The sequence below is a fragment of the Chlorocebus sabaeus genome, chromosome 18 (assembly GCF_047675955.1).
Source record: "Chlorocebus sabaeus isolate Y175 chromosome 18, mChlSab1.0.hap1, whole genome shotgun sequence".
Lineage (NCBI taxonomy): Eukaryota > Metazoa > Chordata > Mammalia > Primates > Cercopithecidae > Chlorocebus > Chlorocebus sabaeus.
The window spans coordinates 7527211-7551253 of record NC_132921.1 but is presented as its reverse complement, the minus strand read 5'-3'; the positions used below and the strand labels follow the sequence as shown (position 1 = coordinate 7551253).

General features: G+C 37.2%; 1 protein-coding gene across 9 annotated transcripts in view; it reads right to left on the bottom strand.

Moving 5' to 3' along the window:
- Positions 1-24043, bottom strand: part of NETO1 (neuropilin and tolloid like 1) — a 127975-nt gene that overhangs the window by 91143 nt on the left and 12789 nt on the right. Inside the window, exon 5 of one of the 9 annotated variants that reach the window (XM_037988006.2) lies at positions 4050-24042. The exons of the other annotated variants lie outside the window; for them this stretch is intronic. Coding sequence (XP_037843934.1) covers positions 24005-24042 — 38 coding nt within the window. The 3' untranslated portion in view covers positions 4050-24004. Of the gene's footprint in view, positions 1-4049; position 24043 lie in introns of those variants that run through there. 9 annotated transcript variants of the gene reach the window in all.

Genomic DNA, 24043 nt, shown 5'->3' with positions numbered 1-24043 from the left:
GGTGTTCTATTTTACACATCACAAACGACTTTGATTTAAACATGTCTCTTCCTCTTGGTTTTCAAGACCCCCCAACCCCACTACCTTGTATTTCACTATGCCCTGCTGGCCAGCCATTTCAGTATTTATTTCTGGCTCCTCAAACAACAGCCCATCTATTCCCTTGCCAGCAAACCTACTCAGATGTTCTGTCTTCATCCTTCTCGATATTTCTTAGCTGAGCAATACCATCCCCATCCATGATTTCTACCACCACCTCCACGCTAGTGACTAACACATCTGATTCCACAGACCACATCCTCTTACAATGTAAAATCCTATTCAACAACTGAAGCCACAGCAATGAATGAAAATGATCTATTTCTTCATAGAATTAGTCTGGTGTGTCAGATAAAAGACGCTGGGTTAACTCCACTTCCATATCTCAAAGGTACCTCTAATGAAAGATGTAGTCATATAACTCACTGTCTCTTCCTTCAGACAATCAGACAGCATATGTTACAAATTTTAACATCTCTATAATTCTGAAGCTGTATCTCCCTGTGCATATTCAATGCTACCACTAGTACTTTAACTCACCTGGACATCTTTTACAGCTTCCCAACTCATCGACAATTCCACCCTCCCCCAATATACTTTCTATCTTGTGATCCAATGGTGATTCTATGTCTCAAATGTGATAATTTTCATATGTAAAATATTTTGGCGTTTTCATTGTCTCAAGACTAAACTCAATTAGATTAGCATACAAAACACTCACATAAATCTTGTATAACTTTTCCAAACATACTCCTCATTATGTTTCTGTGCAAAGCTTTTATTTCATGCAAACTAAATCCCTTGCAATTTTTCTGGTGAAAAAGCAATGCCAATATTAGCCTTTAGGTATCATAGTCATATAGTTTAGAAGTTCCCTTTCATGCCGTCTTCCTAGATAACTCTTCTAAGTGCTTCAATATAAGCATTGGTGTTGTCTCTTGAAAGTGTGATTCTATATTGTAGCATAGTTTGAGTTAAAGGCCCTTACTTCCTTAAAGTGATGTGCTTATCTTTATTATGACAAAATCACATGGTACTCCCTATCCCCCTAAGTAGGATATAAATAGAGTCTGATTTTCAATTATTTGTTACCTCTACTGCTTAGCACATTAGCAAATGAATAATTGATAGATGAGTTGGATGATATAGTCAAAGTTCCTGCTAATTTTCCAATTTCCTAATTCTTAAAATTTGAGGCCACACAAAATACTTTGTAATTCTTAAAAAGTATAATAAAAAATCACCCTAAAATTTATTTTAAAATTCCACAACAGCACTCTAAAAAATTTAATATGACTCAAAATATTTTGGGAAAAGCATTATTTGTAACAGTTATTAAATCCCAGGTCTGAAATTAGAGAAATGTGCATTACACTCATGCAGATCAAGCATTTTCCCCAGGTGATATAAACACTTAGATTTTATTTACCTACATTTATCTCTCAGGAGGAACCACTTCTGAATAATACTGCAAAAGAATTAAAAAGTAGCCATGTAGTCCTCTTTAGATTTTGTTAACCCATACATTGCAATAAGTAGATCTTATGACTCTGCCTCTTGAGCTTCTAGGTAACATCTGGTAGTTGATGTATCTAAGTCCTGTTACACAACATTTTCTGGCTTCTTAGTGTCATCCAAGGGATTGATGTGTGACTAGACTAACCTAATTTATTCTGCTTGCTGCTCTCATTTATACAGGCTGCTATTAATGGATAGGCTGAAATGTAGTTGATTACAATTCACCTCTTAGGACCAAACTTTATAGTGTTGAGGTTTATATGCATATTTTCACATGTATAGTAGAGCAGTGTAATAAACATACAGATTTATACACAAATTAATCATAATCATGTTTTCTGAAAAGACAGATACACCTTATAAAAATTGTCTCGTAATTTATATAGTCTAGAATTCAGGCTTCTGTTTCCAAAATTCATGACATTTTTAGAAGGCTATGTAAGTGTCTCCTCTAATGCTCTTCATATTCTCAACACTCAGTTGAAAAATGGGTCATAAATTCAGGAGACGAACTGTAGTCTCCATACAGCTCTATCCTATTACTTTTGTGAACTCAACTTAACTACGTATGTATGTTATTTAAATTCTCTGTAATCATCAGTAGAACTGGAGGAAACTTTGACGCATCTGATATTGATACATCCATATAAAATAGCTTTCCCAAAATATGAATTTACCGTTTTTCACTGCCAAGCAGTTTGAGTCACAGATATTTCTGACATTTAAGCACTTCACCTGGTTAAATCCTCCTACTTTAGATCTGTACTTGAATGTTCACATTTCAAGAAGACTTTCTCTGACCTCTAGACCATTAAGTTCTTTTGCTGTATTCTCTGATATCATCCTACTTTCTCCATCATGACCCCAAATGCTTTATTCTACCTTAAGGTTGCATTTGCCACTAAATTACAAGCTCTGTCTTCTTCATTCTAATTTGCCCTATTTTGAACCATGCTTGCACCTTAATACTTCTGAAGGAAAACTGGTTTAATAAATGAATTCTGACTCCATTACTGTCTCTCACCAACTCCCTGATGCTCAATGTTTTCCTGACTCTCACGACATCCCTGACCCCAACCACAGGCCCGCCACGTTGCTCATACTCTCCTATCATCTCAGGTTCTCAGGAGTGGGGTGAGAACCAGAAGAGGATATGACTCACGGACGGCATGGAATTTTTGCCGTGCGTATATCTGCTGACTTTCAAAAACTGAAAAATTAATGCCTTCTTTGGGGGCCTACTAAAATAGTCTTCATTTAAAAACAACTGTGTACAACTGAAGACTCAAAACATCCCTGCACTAAACAGCTGTTGCAGCATCCCCACACAAAACATTATTATATATCTCATTAACCAACTCAATTTCTTTTTTAAAAATATGTATTTTCACACTTACGACTTCTACCTCTTTAACATTCCTATGGTAAAATTAGCAAGTCCAAAGTGAATACAACATTTTAACACCCAATCTTCAAGAGGCAGATATATTTTCACTATAGATACTTGTTTTACTATTTAAAGAAAGGCTTAGTTGTATTCCTTGTATTTACTCTGGTGTTTAGAGCTTCTAACAATCTTTTGGTTTATAAAGCACTTTAATATTTTAATAAAATACAACATGTGCACATATTAGTGTACTGTAAAATATGTATTAATTGCAAAATAAGTTTTAACTATCCTTAAAATGATAATATTAACTATCCCTACAATAATAATAATAATATTAACAGACAGAATTTCATAAATGACAAAACTATTGTTTAACCAGTTACTTTTTAGAAAAAAGGAAAAGAGACATTAAAAAAGAAAAGGTTTAGAAACTAGATAATAAATTTAATGAAGGGAGTATAAGAAAATCTCACTGAAATTTTAAAAGAACACAGAAAAATATATCTGGGGCCAAACACCAATTTCATTTTTAAATTATGTGACACTTAAAAAAGTTAATCAACTATTCTGAATATTAATTACAATATATATAATATAAAAGCAACGAAAATCATGTAGTAATCTATTTCACAACACTATTACTCAGATCCTAGTCATGTTGGAGCTACAGGAAATTTATGTTTAAAATTAGTTGATTCATTAATATATTTTTAGTTCTTCGGTCATCTTCAGCTTTCTTACGGAATGGGAGAATAATAATACGCTATCTTCAGCTTTTACTGTTTGATTGTTTGAGCAAAATGTGTTAAATATATGTTAATTCCCAGTCGGTGGCGATAAAAAACTAAAGCTAAACTTCTCAGCTGAATAATTCACAATATTTTGTGGAGGGGGGAGACTATTACAATAAAAAGATTATAATACAAGAATCAATTATACAAAATATTATATAATTATAATCTTTTAATATAATACATAAAATAATATATAAAATAATATAATTTAATACAATATTCTATAAAATGATATAATATAATATATAAAAAGATTATAACACAAGAAGTCCCTCACATAGAAGAATAGTGAGGAAAGGAATCCTGGGGAAGATTAAACGTTCATCTGAGTTTCAAGGTAGGAGTTCGAATTTACTAAGTCCGAATATGTGGCAAGCTTTCTCCAGGAAGATTGAGCAAACAGTATTTTCAAGGGCACAACTCATGGTGCACCCGGAGGTCAGCATGTGTGCTTCAAGATGGTGTTAGATCAACGTTCTGGGCACCACAGCATCCAGAGATGGGATGATGGAGAAGGAGAGATCACGAAACACTCTGTAGATCCTGCTAAGGAGTTTGCCTTTTATTCTGGAGGCAGAGGTAATTAAAGAAGTCTAATTAGACCAGTATATGATCAGGGAAGTGAACTGCAGGAAGTCCACTTTAATAGCTGTTTGGGTAATACAGGAGGGGCAAATCCAAAGTAGGAATCCACGTTAAAACTCCTGTTTATTCTATTCTAGTAACCCAGGTATGAAATCAGGAAAGCCTGAATTAGTGCTGAGGTCGAAAGCTAAGACACAGATTCAAGGAATAATTAGAAAGCCTTTCTGAAGGATGTAGAGGTGAAGTAAGAAGGAAGAATGATGGACATTTCTACAGCTTATTGTTTGGTGGACCCAAAGTTGGCAGAACCATTACTCCAAAGATAAATGCAGAATCTTACAAAAATAGTGATATTCTTTAATTTGAGGAAGAAATGGGACATGCACATAAAAACTGCAGTAACTTGAGAAATAAATGGGTGAGAAGAAAATAACACTTGATGTGTATTCTTCCACATGTCAACATTATAATTAATGTTTGGAAAACACATATGACTTACGGTTAGTTCCTTAGAAATCCCACAAGGTCGTGAGAGGAAAACAAATAAATATGTAAAGAGATAATTACAACTAGATGTGAGAGGGCAACCAGAAACGTGCATACCTGTTACAGTGAGAACACTGAGACGGGGCAGCTTCTTGGCCTTGACAGAGGAAGAGGGAAGGGGTAAAAGGAATGGAATGACTCAAGGAGCAGTATTCACGGAAAATTCCTAAAAGAAGGAATTTCTCAAGTAGGCCATCTTCCAGTACTTGTATGTGAGCACAGGGCATGCTCTAGACACACTGCCTTCTTTTACAGCCCAGACGTGCCCTGCTGCTTCTCACCTCTGAGCTTTTGCACAGGCTGTTTCCACTGTCCAGGGTGCTCCCCCTTCCTCTGCCAGCCCACGATCCACCATTCTTCTGCATGGTTGACTTCCATCGACCTATCAACCTCAACTTGAAGTTTCTTTTTCAGGTAAGTCTTACCCTTATCTCATCAATTAGTTCAGGTACACTTGTCATGCTCTCTTTACACATTTTCTTCTTCTCCTTTAGCCCACTTATTGTAACCTTAATTAATGACTTAAATATGTGACTTAATATTTCTAACTAAGGTCCTTAAGACTAAGGTCCACATTGGTCTAGATATTCTTGGTCTAGATATTCATCATGTTCCCAGTACCCAGTACAGTAGAACCTTACATAGAACAAGTACACAGTATTTATCTGATTAATAAATGTATAAATAAATGAATGAGTTAAGAAAGACATCCCAGGCAGGATAAACATAAACCAAAGCACAGAATATTTATATTGCAAATCGTTTTGCATGAATGGAGGACTTGTTTCAGAGGGAGGATGCTGAAGGAAGGCTGGTTGTACAGACAGGGCAGAGTGTTAAAGCCCTTGATTGTCATGGTAAGAAATGGTATACTAAGCTACTGAGATATTTTAATCCGGGGATGAATACAATCAGATTTTTGTTTTCTGTATCTCTGATCTAACTCTGCTGCATCAATACAAAAGATGTTTGAAAGAAAGGAGATAGCTATTAAATTTGACCAGGTGAGATACTGGGTACAAAAACAAACGTAATGCCTGTAGGAATGGAGAAAAGGAAAAGCACATGAGAAGTTTTAGAAAGCAGATCCCCCAGGAGTCCGTGATTGACTGAAGACAGAAGGAAAAGTCAAATATGTTTCATATGATGTGGACTTGAATTTCTGTGTAAATATTGTGCTAATGTTCAATAAATCAAGATGTATTATTGTTCAACAGAATAATAATATTCTGTTGTTCACAAGAGAATTCTGTGCTATTGTTCAATAAATAGGGAAAAAAACCTTGTGCTTGGGGTATTTTTCAGAATGTGGCGTTCATTTGGGGACCTGGGGCCAATGAGTTTAAGTCTGGACATCATAAACATGTGCAGGGTACATCTAGGGAATTCCTGGTACATAGCTCTGAATTCTGAATTGAACTTCCATAGAAAATGCAGTAAGATAAATAAGTGAATGCCAAGTGGTCTGGATATAAGTAATCATTGCATTGGTCAGTAAAATAAAAACTGAGTCAAAGTATTATTCTTCCTTACTGTGACAATAACTGTGACTCAACCTAATTAATCGTTTTGATTTTCATCAGAAGAATGGCACAGAAGTTAACAGCAAGGGTTTACAGTCAGATTGCACAAGATTGAAATTTTTAGGCTGCAATTTTTAAAGTGGCTGGTTTGAGGTCAAACTTTCTTAGCTTTCCCAGGCTCCTATGTTCTTATTTATAATATAGGAGTATAGTTATATGTAAATGATTTACTGAACTTATCTCTATGGTATTCAAAGAATAATAATATTACTTTATTTACAACTACAGGCTTTGGGTAATGTAGAATTTCCTTTTCCTTGTCCTTGAATGAGAGCTTGGGGAGATCCTACAGGTTTTCAGTTCTTAAAAAACAAACCACCACCACCAACAACAAAAACCTTTTAGGACTCACTTTCTGATAGTAAAGCTGCTTAAGAGCCAAAAGCCACACCAAACATTGTCCCTCCCCCATCACCATCCCCTATGACAGAGATCTCCATGACAGACCTATGGAAAGATAAAGGAGACAAGCGTGTCCTCCTCCTTCCTGCTTCCCTCACCCCTCTCATCTTCTGCAACTCCCTGGCTAAGAAAGAGGTTAAAGACCAAGGAGAAAAAGTTTGTACCTTTAGCTGGTGATATTTGTGGTTAACTCTAGGCTTTAGATGAATACATTGTGAGTGGCAGGTATTTACATAACGGTTCTCACTCAGAGGACATAGTTTTGTGAGCACTTTGGACTCCCTCCTGACCAATTCTCTTTGACTGATAATCTTAAGATGAGTCTTGTGACACCTCTAGGTTTCATCTTCCTGATATGCCACCTGGATGGGCAGGTTCTTTCAAGATGGTTTCAGCAGTGACCACTTGGCTTGTAGGTAACTTATGCATTACTGTTAAACCAAGAGGTGGTAGTACAGGCTTGACTTAGTGCTTCCTGCACACTTCTACTGCCATCCCAGGCTCCTCCACCCAGACTCCAGCCTGTGAAACTTTTCTAGTGAGAAGTGGGCATCATTCCCTTTCTTTGTATGCTTCTAAACTCTAAGGCATGAACTCTCTTGCTGCATTGTTCCAGTGCATCTTGGTGCTACTGGTTCTCTTAGAGAATCCCTAGCCAGGATAAAAATGCTTCCACTCTAAGACTTCGTAAATTTCAGTTTTTCCATTTAATAAAGGCTGCTGGAAAGTTAAAAGTAAAATTTGAAGCACAAACTCATTCACTTAAATTTTATCCAAAAGTGGTCTTTAGAATTTTAGGAAGTCATTTTTTATTTTTTCCTATTTCTCTCAACTGTAAAGTTTTCATTAAAATTTTGAAGCAACAGGGAAAATTAAATTCTGCTATACCCATAATAATTATTCATCTTTCAGGATTGTTTTAGAAGCTAAAAGAGATAAAGCATAAATGATCTAAAAAGATTTTGCCTGTTGTATTATTTTCCTACTGTACCACTAAGCATTCATAAGCACATGACCTTTAGTAAATCTAAATTGTTGCTTAACGTCAAAAGAAAGTCACTAAAATAAACGATCAATTCTTTTTTTTATCCCAGGGCTGTTGTTAAGAACTGGGTATCAAGGAGAAATTCTACTGAGTATGAAATGAAGAATCTGAATTCAAAGTTATAAAGAGTGGGTTTGGATATTAGTTGTATCAATGTGCATAAGCCACTTAACTACTCCAAAATTTGAATGATTCATCTACAAAACAGGAACACAGGAAAAACGATACAATTTTGTTTTGAAAAATCAAGGAATAAATGTTCCTAAAAGCAGTTTTAATGGAATAGTGAACGATTCTATAATCTTAAAATATTGAAGCTGCAACACTCTTGGATGACAGAAAGTTCTATGCACCTCTTTGATAAACAGAGGTCTACGTGGCTAAAGGACTCCTAAGGTCACATGGACAAGTTCTTGATCCAGGGCCTGTCAGTACATGGGTTTTGAAGGTGAGATAACTTTCTCTTATTTCAGTAAAACTCCTCGTTTGCCTCTAAAATGCCTATTTCTTTTAACTCTTGTCACATGAAAGGTGCGGACACCCTCCCTAAGGCATAGAGTGTAGAGTAATATCTACATGAAAGGAACAGAAAAATGGGAAGAGGCAAACTTGCCCTGTGATCCAAATTTTCAAGCATGTTTAAGACATGTTCTAAGTTTGTTGTCTTAAATTTAACCACAGCTCTTTGTATTTACCATAATTATATTTTCTGTTTGTCTGCTACTCCTGGAGAACAGGGGCAGACTTTGTATCCATTGCTTCCAGTGCCTAATATACAGCAGGTCCTCAATGAAGATCCAGTGAATGAATGCATGCACTATAGGAGCTAAAGAACACTGTGATGATGTCGGTTAGTTGTTTCTGCTTCTCTGTAGCTTGTCTTATAGTCTAGAAGTATATCCTCCACCTTTAATTCCTTCGAAACCAGTACAGTTTTCACTCTTTGCAAATCCTCATTTAAAATGCAGATTGCCCTAGCTGGAGTGAATAAAAGTCCTCATTATGTAAAATTCCTCATGAGTAAGGATTGGTTGACAGGGACATTCTCCAGTGAGGACACTAGCTCAGAATAATATCTGCATGATTGAGACACCAGATAAGATTCTGAGGTGAGAACTGAGGATAAGGAAAGCCTGGCAGACAAGTGAGAGAGTGCAGAAATGGAAGCTTCCCACCGGCTCACCACAATTCCTCCTCTCCATTTGCTACATGCGGGCAGTTACGTTACCTACATCAGAAGCCATCATTCACATTATCAGAGCACTAATTAAAGGCAAACAAACACTGCAACAAACAAATCGCGGACTGCCAGTCAAGTATCTCACATTTCAAGGACCATCCTTCCAACGATATGAGCGACAGGAGAGCAATTACTGAGGATGATTTATAAAGATCTTAAAAAGCCTGTTAGTAGCCTAGAGAAATTTTCCACAAAATATGCATTATATAACCCAACAGGAAATTTGAATTTGCTCCAACAGGAAATTCAGAGATTAAAAAAAAAAGAACTTCTTGGAAATTGTATTCTTAGACTTAACCAACCATTCAGATAAAAGATTGTGGCTGAAGTTTAAAGTAAAGTGAAGTAGGGTAAATTCCCTAGTGAGACCAGTCAGTATTTGTTTTAGGGATTCAGGTAGAGTGACTGATATTAGAAATGATCGCAATAGTACAGTAAAGAAAATCTTAGTACACACTAAGCAGAACAGGTGAATGGCAATGATCAAAGAGTTAAAAGTAAGGCTGTCAACTACCGTTTGCAGAGTGCCACTAACCCATGTAGTCTTGGGCGCTCTACTACGTAATTTTCAAAAGAGGGAGTTCTGTCTTTGCCCCTATTAGCAGTATAAGCCTGAAGAAAAACAGGTGTTTATTTAACTGCCAGGTTTCCGTTTTGGTGATAGCTCTTCTTCCAGCTATTGTTTTGGTCTTCAGGGGAATGGAGAGGAGGAAGCTGAAGCCAGGCTGATGGCCAGACTGTGTTTAAAATATATATATATAGGAAATGTGTTTTTTGGTATTTGGAGTAATTACCTAACCCAGGTTCTTGAGAAGCTTGAGCAAAATTTGCTTTGCAGATCAATGACTTTGCTATTATATTTGTGTTTTCTGAGATGGCAGGATGAAATGGCTTTTGAGACCAGTCTATCAGCAGGTCCACGGTGAGAGAAGAAGCTGCACGGGATCCTTTCGAACAGGTTACACTTACAGGATCTTATTTAATCCTTGAAAAACTGGATCAAGCAGTATAACGAGCAATTGGCAGATGAGAAATCAAGCTCAGAAAGGCCATTTTGGCCAGGTGCGGCGGCTCATGTCTGCAACTCCAGCTGAGGCAGGTGGATCACCTGAGGTCAGGAATTTGAGACCAGCCTGGCCAATACGGTGAAACCCACATTCTCTACTAAAAATGCAATAATCAGCCGGGCATGGTGGTGGGCGCCTGTAGTCCCAGCTACTCAGGAGGCTGAGGCAAGAGAATTGCTTGAGCCCTGAAGGCGGACATTGCAGTGAGCTGAGATTGTGCCACTGCACTCCAGCCTGGGTGACAGAGTGAGACTCTATCTCAGAAAAAAAAAAAAAAGTCACTTTATTCTCACCGATGGAGCGTGCCCGAAATGGCCCAATCACCGGTCCATCTTACTTTCCAAATCTGCTTTCCTTTATCTGCTGTGTTTGTTTTACTGTGTCACACGCTCTGCCACCTGCCAGTAACAACTACACCAAGAGCTTGTGCCACTTGGAAATTCATAGTCAAGGAAATGTGACTAAGAAAAAAGACATTTAGCTCTTTCTGAAATTTAATGACTAGGTAAAGCTGAATGATGCTATTTTTCCACTTAGTAAAACAAACAAGTAAAATGTATACAGAAGTTTCCTGAGAGGAAGGGAAGATATCTGCACTATATTTGCAACTTTTCTGTCAGTTTAATATTACTTCAAAATGAATTGTTTTAAGGTAAACAAAAATGCAGAGTAGTGCCTGTGCGGGGAAATGTTCAGAATAAAGAAGGCTGAAGTCATTTATTACCTCAGTATTTGATACTGTTATTCATTTTTTTCCACTAGTTGACAACATATGGATTGAGGGAATTATTTTCCTATCATAAATATTATATATTATATGTACACATATATATGACAACAAAGAATATTATTGTTACGAGTTTCGAATAAACTCGTGGAATTTATAAGCACTGTTATTGCTAATATTATTATTTTTGATGGCTAATATGGTGATGGTGATGATGATGATCATGATGATGAGGCCACCAATGATGAAGTCAGTAATACCATAAATAAGGTTTTTTAAATCCAGGGGGAAATTTTGACTTAAATCATGATAAAGGGACAATTATTAATGTTGTATCAAAGATGTTAAGAGCATAAAGCAAAGATAAATTTTAGAATCACTGAGAACAACTGAAATCCCCCCAATAAAATCACAAAGATAGAACAAATTGGTGTCTTTGAGAAGTTAAGCCTGAAGCCAATAGGCATTTACTTGTGGACAATGGGATAGCTCAATGCGTAAAAATATGCACTTTTGTGTTCAAATCTCAGCTTTGCTAGAGAGATGAATCTGGGTCCACCATTTAAACATTTTAAGTCTTTTAATCCCAAATAAGGATGGCAACAATACCTCATAGGTATAGCAAACCTCATTTGGTATGCTGTAAAATAAAACGAAACAATGCATACCAAGTGCTTTGAACAATCCTTGGCATATAATAAGATGTCAATAATTCATTATTTTTATTAAGATGAATGTCTTATAATGGATTTTTAGAAAGCAGAAATCACTGCCTAATTATACCATTATTTCATTTAAACTAATTTTGAGTGCCTAATTTATCACATATTATTCTGACAATTTTATGGGTAAATTTGGGAGAGGGTGTTTTAATCTAATAAAGAAAACCAAACATTTTTTATCAGAAAGAAGTTATTTTTGTAAATATGTAGGATATATGTATCAAAAATACTTTCCAAAATATTTTACCCGTTCTTATGCCAATCATTTAAATTGTAGTCAACGGTCATTAATATTGCTAACTTTACAGTGCTATGGCTTACAATTGCAATTAGGGTAAATCCTAACAGAATCAAACAACAGATAAAGGAGTAAAGCAAATATTGTCTAAATGACAAGGAAATAATGAATTTAAAAAAAGTGACTCTTTTTTCTATCACCCTCCTTTTTAACACCTGAACCAAATATATTTCCACAAATCTTGCAGGATATCTGAAATCATCCTGATAATAAAGATACTATGATATTTTCAAAAGTAGGTAGAAATAAATGAGGCCATTCCTAAAAGGAAGCATGACAAAGTTATAAAGGAAAAAAAATGAATTACTTAACCAAATATTACTGTAAGATTTGGTCATTTCAAATGCAGTGTAGCTCATGTGTACCCTTGTGCCTTTCCAACACAGACCAAGAAATCTCCTTTTTTGGTAACCAGCCTCGGGAAAGTAGTTACTGCCATAATTCAGAAAAAAAAAAAAAAAAAGTCCCTCTGTAGGAGAAGGTTGCAAGCATGGGACAAAGGAAAAACTCTTCCCTTACGTTAAAATATAAAACGTACTTTTAGGGTCAGTCTACCCATCCCAGTTTTTTTTAGCAACAAAAAAAAACTGATGCCAATTGCTAACTTGCTAAGATTGTTTGTAAGATAAGAGGCTAGGACTGAATAAAATGTAAAATTCCAAAATATTGTTTGTAAGATAAGAGGCTAGGACTGAATAAAATGTAAAATTTCAAAATACAGGACATTGTGTTCTAATTTGCTTAGATGAGAGTATTAGCTTGAACTCACATAATGTTCTATTTTAATATGTGGATATCTTATTAGTTGGAGTTTTGTACTTAGTTCTCCAGTAAGCTCCCCTCTCCACCTTCCCTGCTCACTGTTCTCTGTTTCAGTTCTAAGTATCTGACACGCTCACAAGGGTATCTCATTGTTCCGTCTCTTGAAACATCTTTAAAAGTGAACAGAACATTTTTCATTCTTTTATTTTTCCAGCAAAATATATGACATTAACCAATCACCAAATTACTAAGAACAGCAGCCACAGTCATTTCTACTTCTCTTCCTCAACACACAGACTTAATCTCACTAAATTTTATTGATAGCAAGTTTCTTTTTTCACGACATTGTCACAGACACTACTGTTAACACTACTTCTAACAATTTCTTACTTGCATCATTTTTAATTGTATTATAATCGTCTTATTTTCTCTGTTCCTTTATTCTCTCTCTACTCAATTCATCATCCACATGCTGATAAATCGTACTCTTACAATAGAGGCCTCAAACATCACTATTCAATTTAAAACATTAATATACTTCCCACACTTTCTAAAATTATGTTTGAATCACTGGCATGATTTCCAGAGTTGCTCATAATCTGAATCAGACTTCAGTCTTATCTTAACCTCCTCTCTTTTCAAAGTTACACACCTACTTTTCAAATGGTCTTGACTACCAGATATGCATCAACAGATTTTTTTGTATCGGGCATCTCTCTCATTCTACATGTTTTATTTCATTTTATTCATTTATTCATTCATTGACTCATTTAGGTAGTCATTCAGGTAAATTTCATTAAGCATCAGTTGTGGCTAAACACTGATGAGGCACTGGAAATTTAAAGATGTAAACCAAAGTTGTTGAGTTTTAATTGTTTGTTTTTTGTTTTCAGGAAGCTTGGTGTCCACACAGAGAAAGAATGGTTGCAGCACATTTCACAAGGGTGTGATGGAGCTGCAGCTACATGAGCACGCCACACACCTCATCCATCCTGAGGACACGGTGAAGGCTCTGTGGGAAGCACCACTGAATCGCAGGTCTTACGTGACCTCTAGTGTTGCCTGCTTCTCCTCCAGGTGCACCCCACATGACGCACATGCCATGGCGCTCACCAAACTGTGTATAAACACACTGTAAACTCAAGAGCAGATGCTGCATCTCAACCATTCTAACATCTCAACATTTCGTGTATGGTAATAATTTAATGACCAATTATGGGTCAACAACTTGTTGTTGAATGAATCTATGAAACGATGAAGCAGAGGCTTCAATATGATCTCATGTGACCACCTGTGAAGTAGTATCAGTAGCCTGACTGTATCGTTAGGTAGCAAAATCTATAATGCTCTCTGTCAAGTGCTGATCCCATGAGAAATCTGGAGCTCTGAGAGATTAAGTCAATTGCTGCTTCTCAAAGTCATAGCCAGAAAGTGGCTGAGCCAGAATTCCACCTCAGACAACCTAACAGTGCAGTCATTGTTTAACTACGTTTCATGAAACTATTGTATATTTGACATATACAATACAGAAAAATAAATGGTATATGATACTGACATTTAATATTATATGAAACTAAAAATATAAGTTTATACAAATATGAAAAACTGAAGACCTACACAAATAGACCACAACAATGATTTGGCATCTGGCCAATATGTCTCAAAACAACTGAGCATCATGTAACATATTTTAATGGCAAAACTCAAAATTAATTCTTTTTAGTGAAATGCGTATAGTGAAGTATGGCCCCAAATGATTAGTAATATTTTTCCCTTCTAGGGAAGTATAGGTTACAGTGAAAATAACTTCAAACCATTGAGAAACTGTTCTAGAACATGGTATAAAAGAATATTTCATCCAAACCATACACTAAATGTGGGATACTGCAAATAACAGAGCAAATCACATTTTTATAACCATTTTTATCTTAAATTAAGAGTTGGCCCGTATGGCGTATTACTTTGCAGTCTAGAAGATAATATATACATTGTTGTTAGAATAGAAAGCTATTTCCGATTCAAGCTAGAGACTGAAAAGTCTAGCACAATGAACATGAATGTCAGTGCCAGCATGTTTAACAGGAAACTAAATACCCCGTTTATTCATATAATAACTACATTGTCCCCTATGCTGAAGGCTCATAAATAGTTCAGATCGAAATTGTATCTGGACTTTTTTCCAGAAAATGTGAGAGCAAACCAAAAATAGAGAGATTGGGGCTGATTAGGTCAAAAGACACAACGTTGATTAAGAGCCAAGAAAAGGAGCAAGCAGGAGACCATAGGACAGCCACAGCCTAGGAGTTGTCAATAAAAGCGATGCGGCTGGGCGCCTTGGCTCACACCTGTAATCCCAGTACTTTGGGAGGCTAAGCTGGGTGGATCACAAGGTCAGGAGTTCAAGACCAGCCTGGCCAATATGGCGAAACCCCGTCTCTACTAAAAAAAAATACAAAAATTAGCTGGGCGTGGTGGTGTGCTCCTGTAGTCCCAGCTACTGGGGAGGCTGAGGCAGGAGAATCGCTTGAACCAGGGAGGAGGAGGTTGCAGTGAGCCGAGATCACGCCACTGCACTCCAGCCTGGGCAACAGAATGAGACTTCATCTCAAAAAACAAACAAACAAAAAAATGCATAGCCCCTGCTTACGAAAGTGAAAGAAAGAATAAAATGGACAAAATTGAAATAATGTCAAAGGTAAAACACTTCTAAACAGAAAATAAGCATATTTGTATTATTTTTAATAATCTTTTTTATTTAAAATTGAGGTGCAAATATTACTTGACGATAATTATTAAGAGAAAGTCATGTGCACATGCAAAAAAGCTAGAAATAACTTTTCCACCAGTTAACCTATTATTTACAACAGCAGATCTCTGAAAGGCCAGTTCATTTTATGCCCATGGAAATCCTCTCTGTTTTAGATCTTACTTATCATTGCCATGGCAACCCTCAATCTGTGCCTTCCTATTTCATCAGGATAGCCACTGAGCATTCCACAAATTCTACTTTGTTTGCCCGCCAAATCTGCCAAAGGAAGTACGCATTCCTTTCAGACTGCATGGGAAAGCAAAACCGAGGTGGGAAAATGTTTTAAGGTGGCACTGATTTTTGTATCACCCCTGTAAAAGTGCATTTCTCTCTGAATTACTTACAGAAAACCCTTGGGGCTTTGAAGTGCAAATTTCTGAAGAAAACTTCCCAGGGAATAGAACGGTCTTCTGATTTTGGGTATGATGAATAGAAAATAGAAGAGAAGTGACATATTTATGACTAACATATCCTCCTGCTTTAAAAAAGTCAACTATAGTTCTTTCGTGGGCATATGCCCTGCTGATTGTGAACAGTCATACTTTATTGTAATCACTCTGTGATTCTTGGGGTAGTAGAGTGGAAGTGAGGTGTCTGAAAGTAGCTGGAAAGGGAAAATGCCATGAAGACACACAGAAGCAGAATTTCCAGCTAGTCAGCAGAGCTGTGGAATGGTGGGACGCTCGCCAGCTGAGCAAGTGAGAACAGACAGCATAGCTCTTTTGAAGCAAAGGCATCAGGCAAATATGCCATGAAGAGGCAGAGCCTTAAAGAGTGCCAGGTTCTACAAATAGCTATTATTGCCACAAACAAAAATGCCACTGTCCCATGCACATCTTTGAGAAGGATTGCAAGTTATTCTGTTGGGGTTTTAGCCATATTTATGCATACAAATGGCATTCATATAAAATCAAATGATATAAAAAGATATATACATACAGTTATCTAGATACAGATTTTTAATTTAAGTGTAGGAAAGTCCAAGGGGAGAACGGTGTATCCAGGATTTGGTGTATTTGGAAGCAAGGTAACTTCAAAGTTCGGAATGGTAGACCCAAATTATTATGTTCTCCATCCATCCCACCAGTAAAACCTTACGTTGTTTATTTACATTCTGTATCACTCCTCAAATTTTACTGTATGTTTAAGAATTTTACTTGCATGCTGTAATTATTTTTATTTTGCTTCTGTAATGAACTCCGGAAATGTAGTGGCTTTAAACCATACAAATTTATTATCATACAGTGCTGGAGATAAGAAGGCTGAAATCTATCTCACTGAAGTAAAATCACAGTTTTAGCAGAGCTGTGTTCCCTGTGTTCCTTACTAAGGCCCTAGGGGAGAATGCTTCCATTGCCTTTTTCAGCAGCAAGAGACTTGCCACATTCCATGGCTAATGGGCCCTTCCATATTCAAAACCAACCAACGGAGATCATTTGAGTCTTTCTCACACTGTGCGTTCTGGCACTGACACTCCTGATTCCGAACTGTTCCACATTGAAGGCTGCCTATATTACACCACGCCCTCCCAGAAAAGCCAGGATAATGTCCCTATCATCAAGTCAACTTGACGGCAACATTAATTTCCTTTTGCCGTGTAACATAACATATTCACAGGCTCCAGACTTAAAATGCAGACACCATTATGGGCCATTTTTCTTCCCACCAATCCTAAATCTGGCCACCAAAATTCATATCAACCCCACAGATGAAGTAAATTCACCCATGTTGCCCAAAAGTCTCAAGAGCATCAACTCAAAGCCCAAATTTCCTCAGCTCAAAAGACCCACATCACATCATCTACATCATCAAAATCAGGTATGAGTGAGGCTCTGGGCGTGATCCACTGTGAGACACAATTTCTCTCCATCATTGAACCACAAAATTCAAGAAATATATTACTTGATCCAAAAACACAATGGTGGGGCAGGCAAACAGTAACATCTACAGATATTCCTGCTCAAAATAAGAAAAAGTAGAATTTAAAAAAGAAAGAAAGAAATTCACCAGTTCCAGGCAGTTTTGAAATACAGTTGCCAAGTTCCAGTTGATTTCAAGGGCTGAGATTATACTCTGCCATTTGAGCTCTACCTTCGGGGCTTAACTCTCCACCCTGTGGACTTGAGGTTCTGCCTTCTGAGTCAGCCTACTGACACAGTAGCGCACCTGCAGCTGAGTAGTTACATCAGCATGTTTCCTGCTTGTAGGCATTTGAAAGTTCTGACACCCTTTTTCCATTTCAATCTTTATCTGTCTCCTTCAGTTCAAGATGGCAACGTTTATGCTGATGTAACATTCTCAAGAACCATGTGTGTCTCCTGTGTATGTCCTCAGATTCACCTCATTAGCCAAAGATTTTCTTCATAGAATTTTTTTTCTAGATAATCTCATCCTATTTTTGGCTTCTGCTGAAATGACTGACTGAAGAGCTTCATGAGTCACACTCCTAATCATTTCAAAAAGCCTTTTGTGAGACTGAATTCTCTGATCTTTTGATCTTTCGAGGGGATCAGCAAAAAGTTGTACAGCTCAGTTTTTTCTCTAGGGCAGGCTTTTCCAATCTCATCCAAGAAGGGCTTAGATTTTAATTGACAATAAATTCCTTAAATATCCAAGTTAATTGCATAAATGTTCTGCTTTTTTAGTTATCCATATAACTCAAGGATATAATTCTACTAAGCTTTCTGATTCATCATAACAGATATACCCTTTCCATCGGTTTCCAAACACGTATCTCATTTTCTGTTGAGCTATCGTCATCAGCACCTATAAACTTCATACTTCCACAAATAGTCTGTTTATGAAGATTTAGGTATTCTTTAAGACATGCATGTTTTCTCTACCATGCTTCTCACTTCCTTTTGTGTCTTTGTGCCAGAGTCAGTAACATTCATATTTCTACTAACAGTAACTTTAAGGTAATATAGACGTTTTTCTAACATGCTTCTCAAAATTCTTCCAGCTTTTGTCAACTGCCCAATTCCAAAACTATTTCCAAATTTTAAGGTTTTTATTTATTTATTTTACAGCAGCACTTCACTTTTAGGAAATAAAATCAGTATTTGTTTCTTATTTGTTGCTTTAACAATTACCACAACTTAGAACCTTAATAAACAACAGGAATTTATCTCAGGTTCTCATGTCAGAAATCTGAATGGGTCTCACTGGCCTAAACATCAAGGCGTTTGCAGGGCTGTGTTCCTTTTCATGGAGGCTCTAGGGGAAAAGTCATGCCTAACCTTTTCCGTTCTAGAAGCTGTCCACATTCTTTGGCTTGCTGCCCCTTCATCCATCTTGAAAGCCCACAGTAGCAGCTGGAGTCTTTCTTACATCACATCACCCGATCCTGACCCTACTGCCTCCTCGTTCCACATTGAGAAAGCCTTGTCTCTTTCTCAGTGTGGAACCCAGTGACCTGGGTCCTCCCAGATAATCCAAGATAATCTCCCTCTATTAAAGTCACCTTATTAGCATTATGGATACAATTTTCCACCTTCACGTCTCTTTGCCATAGAACTTGACGTATTCAAAGATTCCAGAAATTAGGACATAGACATCTTTGGGGGAGGGTACATTATCTGTCTACTGTATATGACTTCTAGTTTTTAACAGACTATGAACTCGTTGTATGAAAGCTAGGGTCTTGTAGATACTGTATTTCTACAGTGTTAGCACAGTGGATCAATAAACAGTTGTTAAATAAGTGTAAGTGGCTAATATCACCTAGTAGAAATCAAGGTCTTCTGTGCATTCACGTTAAGAATGTTAACATGAGTTATACTTAAGTAGTTGTAATGGCATACAAACTATAAAATACAATAGGAAAAATATTTTGGTCAACACAAACAACACTATGAGTTGTTTATAATTCTTTGGTTTAGTTTTCAAATAATTAAATAAATACATGCCTCAAATTGTCTGCAAAATGTTAGAAAATGTTAAGGAGAATAGACTTCTCAATGTTTTCTTAGGAAAAATATACAGGGCATTAGTAATTTGAAAAGCATGTTTCTTGAATACATAATGATGAAAAGCGTGTTTCTTGAATACATAATAATGAGTTAAATGTTAGAGATTTCAGAAGATTTTACCAAGAAGCCCAGTAACTAAAGACATTGAGTCACATGAGAGTTCAAACTGGAGACTGAGCATATGAATTATTTCTTTGTTTTGTTTTTGTCAGGTTTCTTGAGTTTTTCTCTTGTCAAATGACACGATTTATCTTTAGCGAAATTTAGTGAAGGGTGTGGGTGCTGGTCATTTGATGATGGGATTCGACATAGAGGTAATCTTATGACTGACCCAGGCAAGGCCTCTACCAGTGCATAAAACAACTTTTTGTAGATTGGTCAACAGTCCCACTTCTGGATGGAGCCCTGCTCTGGGGAATCTGAATGTTCATGGGACAAGCTCATTTCTCTGCCTCAACTAAGTGTCTTTCCTGTGTACTCCTGGGATCAGCAGCCCCGAATAAAGAGATGGGATGGGAGGTGAGTGAAAGGAACTGGCATCATGGGAAAAAGCCAAAGAGACCTGGGTGTTAGGGAGCAGGAAAATTCATGGGAGATCTAGGAGAAATAAACTAAAGTTTTCCCCTTAAGTATTTAACATGTGAGCCACAAGTTTCAACTAATGAGAGCACGGTACACACAGAAGACTATGTCAGTAATAATAGGTATTTGAGAAGAAAAGGAAATGAATCACGTACTTCAGGCTCAGATGGGTTGAGAAGGCAGAATTTTACAACAGAGGCAGAAGGAGAGATGAAAAACCACTGTTTCTTTGGACATTGCGAGTGGAAAAACATTTCAAACAACATGGAGAAGGTGAATTTTAAATTCATACACTAATGAATGGTGAAACGCGGGTGACATAGTATTATCCCTTAATTAAATTTCTTAATATAACTGTACTAAAATTACTTGTAATATGTGATTTAATTAAAGTTATAATCTCAACACTTCGTAGAAGGTGTATCAGCACCATGCTTATATAACTGATACACAAGCAGTAAGTTAATATTTATAGAGTACATGAATCCAGGCTACACATTTTCTCTAGCCCTCCGGTTCCTTGATTTCTAAGTAGAAAGGTTGAAGGAAATAAACTACAAGGTCTTTTTTAATCTAAGGAAAACATGTATCAATAATGGAAATCTATCTGGGACCCCATGTGTTCCAATCTCAGATGTACCCTATTTAAAACATAGTCCCATGATTAGCCAACAAATAAAGATAAACACACCTAAGTACTCTTCTCCACCTCTCCGGGAAACAAGATGAGGAAGACACTTTTGTTTGTTTGTTTCTTTCTTTTTGAGACGGAGTCTCGCTCTGTTGCCCAGGCTGGAGCGCAGTGGCGCAATCTTGGCTCACTGCAACCTCCACCTCCTGGGTTCAAGTGATTCTCCTGCCTCAGTCCCCTGAGTAGTTGGGACTACAGGCACATGCCACCACGACCAGCTAATTTTTTGTTTGGTAGAGACAGGGTTTTACTGTGTTAGCCAGGACGGTCTCCATCTCCTGACCTAATGATCTGCCTGCTTCAACCTCCCAAAGTGCCGGGATTACAGGCGTGAGCCACCGCGCAAGCCGGAAGACACTCTTTCTCTATGGGAAACTTCTTAAAAATCTTCCTTTTCCTTTGCCACTGCTTTCAATATTCTCTGCACAGATGGGAGCTAATCCTGGAAATTTTCTCTCCCACTCTCAGCTTTTCTCCTGAACACCCACCTAGACCAAACAAGATTTCTGTCTCTCTCTTCATTCCTCATCCCTCCTCCTGAGCCCACTATTATACAGATAAGATCAGCCAAGTCATGGGCTGTCTGGAAAAGTGAGAGATGGAGGAATCACCTTCGCATGAATATCTTGATTATTCAAAAATATCAATACATTGATAATTTTCTTTTTCTTTTCTTTTTTTCTTTCTTTCTTTTTTTTTTTTTTTTTGAGACAGGGTCTTGCTCTATTGCACAGGCTGGAGTGCAGCAGCATGATCTCAGCTCACTGCAACCTCTACCTCCTGGACACAAGTGATTCTCCCACCTCAGTCTCCAGAGTAGCTGGGATTACAGGCACCTGCCACCACACCTAGCTAATTTTTTTTGTATTTTTAGTAGAGACGGGGTTTCACCATGTTGGCCAGGTTGGTCTCGAACTCCTGACCTAAGGTGATCCACAGGCCTTGGCCTCCCAAAGTGCTTGGATTACAAGCATCAGCCACCGCACCTTGTCACACATTGGTAATTTTCTCAGTGCTGTGATTCTCAAGTTTTTAAATTCATTTCTTGAAAAACATGCCTCAAGAATAAATGTGATTGTGCCCCTTACCTTTTCCATTTAAGAGCCTCTGCTAGGACAGAAATGAGAATATTTTGTGTCAGCAGTGTAAATATAACGTTTAGGTTGGTGCAAAAGTAACTGCAGTTTTGCCATTAAAGGTAAAGGTAATGGCAAATCCACAAGTACTTTTGCACCAAGTCATAGTTAAAAAGACAATACATACTGACCTAAATGTTTTCAATCTTTTATTTTTATGTGGAAAAAAAAAATCAAAGTCCTTCTCTTAGCCGGGTTTGGTGGCTCACGCCTGTAATCCTAGCATTTGGGAGGCTGGGGTGGGCGGATCACTTGAGGCCAGGAGTTCAAGACTAGTCTGGCCAACATGGTGAAATCCCATCTCCACCAAAAATACAAAAATCAGCCAGATGTGGAGGCGCATGCCTGGAATCCCAGCTACTCGGGAGACTGAGGCACAGAGAATCACTTAAACCCGGAGGCAGAGGTTGCAATGAGCCAAGATCACACCACTGCACGCTAGCCTGAGCAACAGAGCGAGATGTCTCCAAAAAAAAAAAAAAGTCTTCTTTTAATCTTAGCCTCTAAAACTCTCTATTTTTTCACATTTTTGTGCAAAATTCAAATGAAATTTTAGTTGTTGAATAAATAATACACAGATTTTTTTTTTCTTTCTTACCAGAGCACTTATCAGAACTCTGATTATCTAGCTAAGAAAATTTAGAAACTTTCCAAATGGTTAACTCACATATATTCACATTTCTGAACCAAAGAGGAAAACCATTGCACCGAACATTTCAAATAACATGAAATCCATGACAATATTTTAATAATATATTCCATTCAATATGCATAGAAATCCTTTTAAAACACTACTGCAGTGCAGTGTATTTCTCCCTTTGCCTTTGAAGTCCATCAAGTATGCAGCTTGACAGGTGGCTAGGAGTTGCACAGAAAGTCCCTAGAACACTTTGAGCTCCCCAGATGAAAGGTGCTACTTAAGTACAAAGTATCGTAATAATTTCAATACATTTAATACCTACACTCACTTCAATGTCAATGCCCAACTCAACTCTCATCTATTTGGTACTTTGAGGTCTATTCCTTAATTTCAGTTTCTCCAGTGGGATGTGTGTAACTCTGTTCCTTAAAACTAGTACAGGAAAACTATCATCGAAAAAAGAAAAGTCCATAAACACCTCATTCTATGTCTATCAAGGACAGAAAATCTCCCCACTAGGAAGTAAACTATAAGACCAACAAAAGATACGTGTCATTAAAGAGACTGGAAGGGCTACCTTCTCCAGGAGCAGAGCATCTGAATGGCAGTGCCTGGGTCATGCCAGTGGAAGGAGGACTACAGTAGATACGGTTACATTTTCTTCCTTATATTTTCAAGTGCAAAGAAAATTTAGGTAAGAAGGCAGCTGGCTCCAGGGAAGTGTTATATTCTGCTCAAAAGGCATTCTTAGTTTGAGTAAAAAAGTATATGAAATATGGAAAATGGTATTCCCCCTTCTAAAAATTCATTAAGAATTACCAAGTCTTTTCTATTTTTTCTTTTCTGATGTTAAATAATTTATTTATACAAGTAATACCAAAATATCTTATTCTTTTAAAATTAAAGCATTATCAATAACGTTGAGTCAATTTTTACTCCACCTTGGCCTCTAAAATCCTCCTCATTCCCCTCTTCCTGCTACCCCTGATCTGAGGTAACTGTTACTCTTTCAAATTGCTTGTTACACAGCATATTTTCTAGTCATTTGATTTTATATAACAAACTTGATTTAAAACTTGTTTAAAGACTCTTTTTAAGTGAGAAAACAATATAATTCTATGACAATAAACACTTTTGACATGTCTTCTATTTTTTATTAAATTGTTTGAGTTATCAAATATTCCGTGGTGTAACTTTTAACATTCTGGGTGATTCTGCACTTACTTCTCTTTCTGAACTGGGATGGCATACTGCAGAGGAGAGGCTCAGTACACAGAAAGAAGAGCTCTTCAGGGCATCGTCCACGAGGTGCTCGCAAGGCTCTGCGCCCCCTGGCCCTTCTGCAAGCCTCACTCTTGTCCTTTGCAGACCCCACGATTTGACCAGCTGATTTCTCCTTGACTATTGCTCAAGCTCACAATCCTTCTTATGCATGCTAGACTAGAATCCTAGGTGATTCATCGCTGCACTGTGGACCTGGGTAATGACACAGTCTC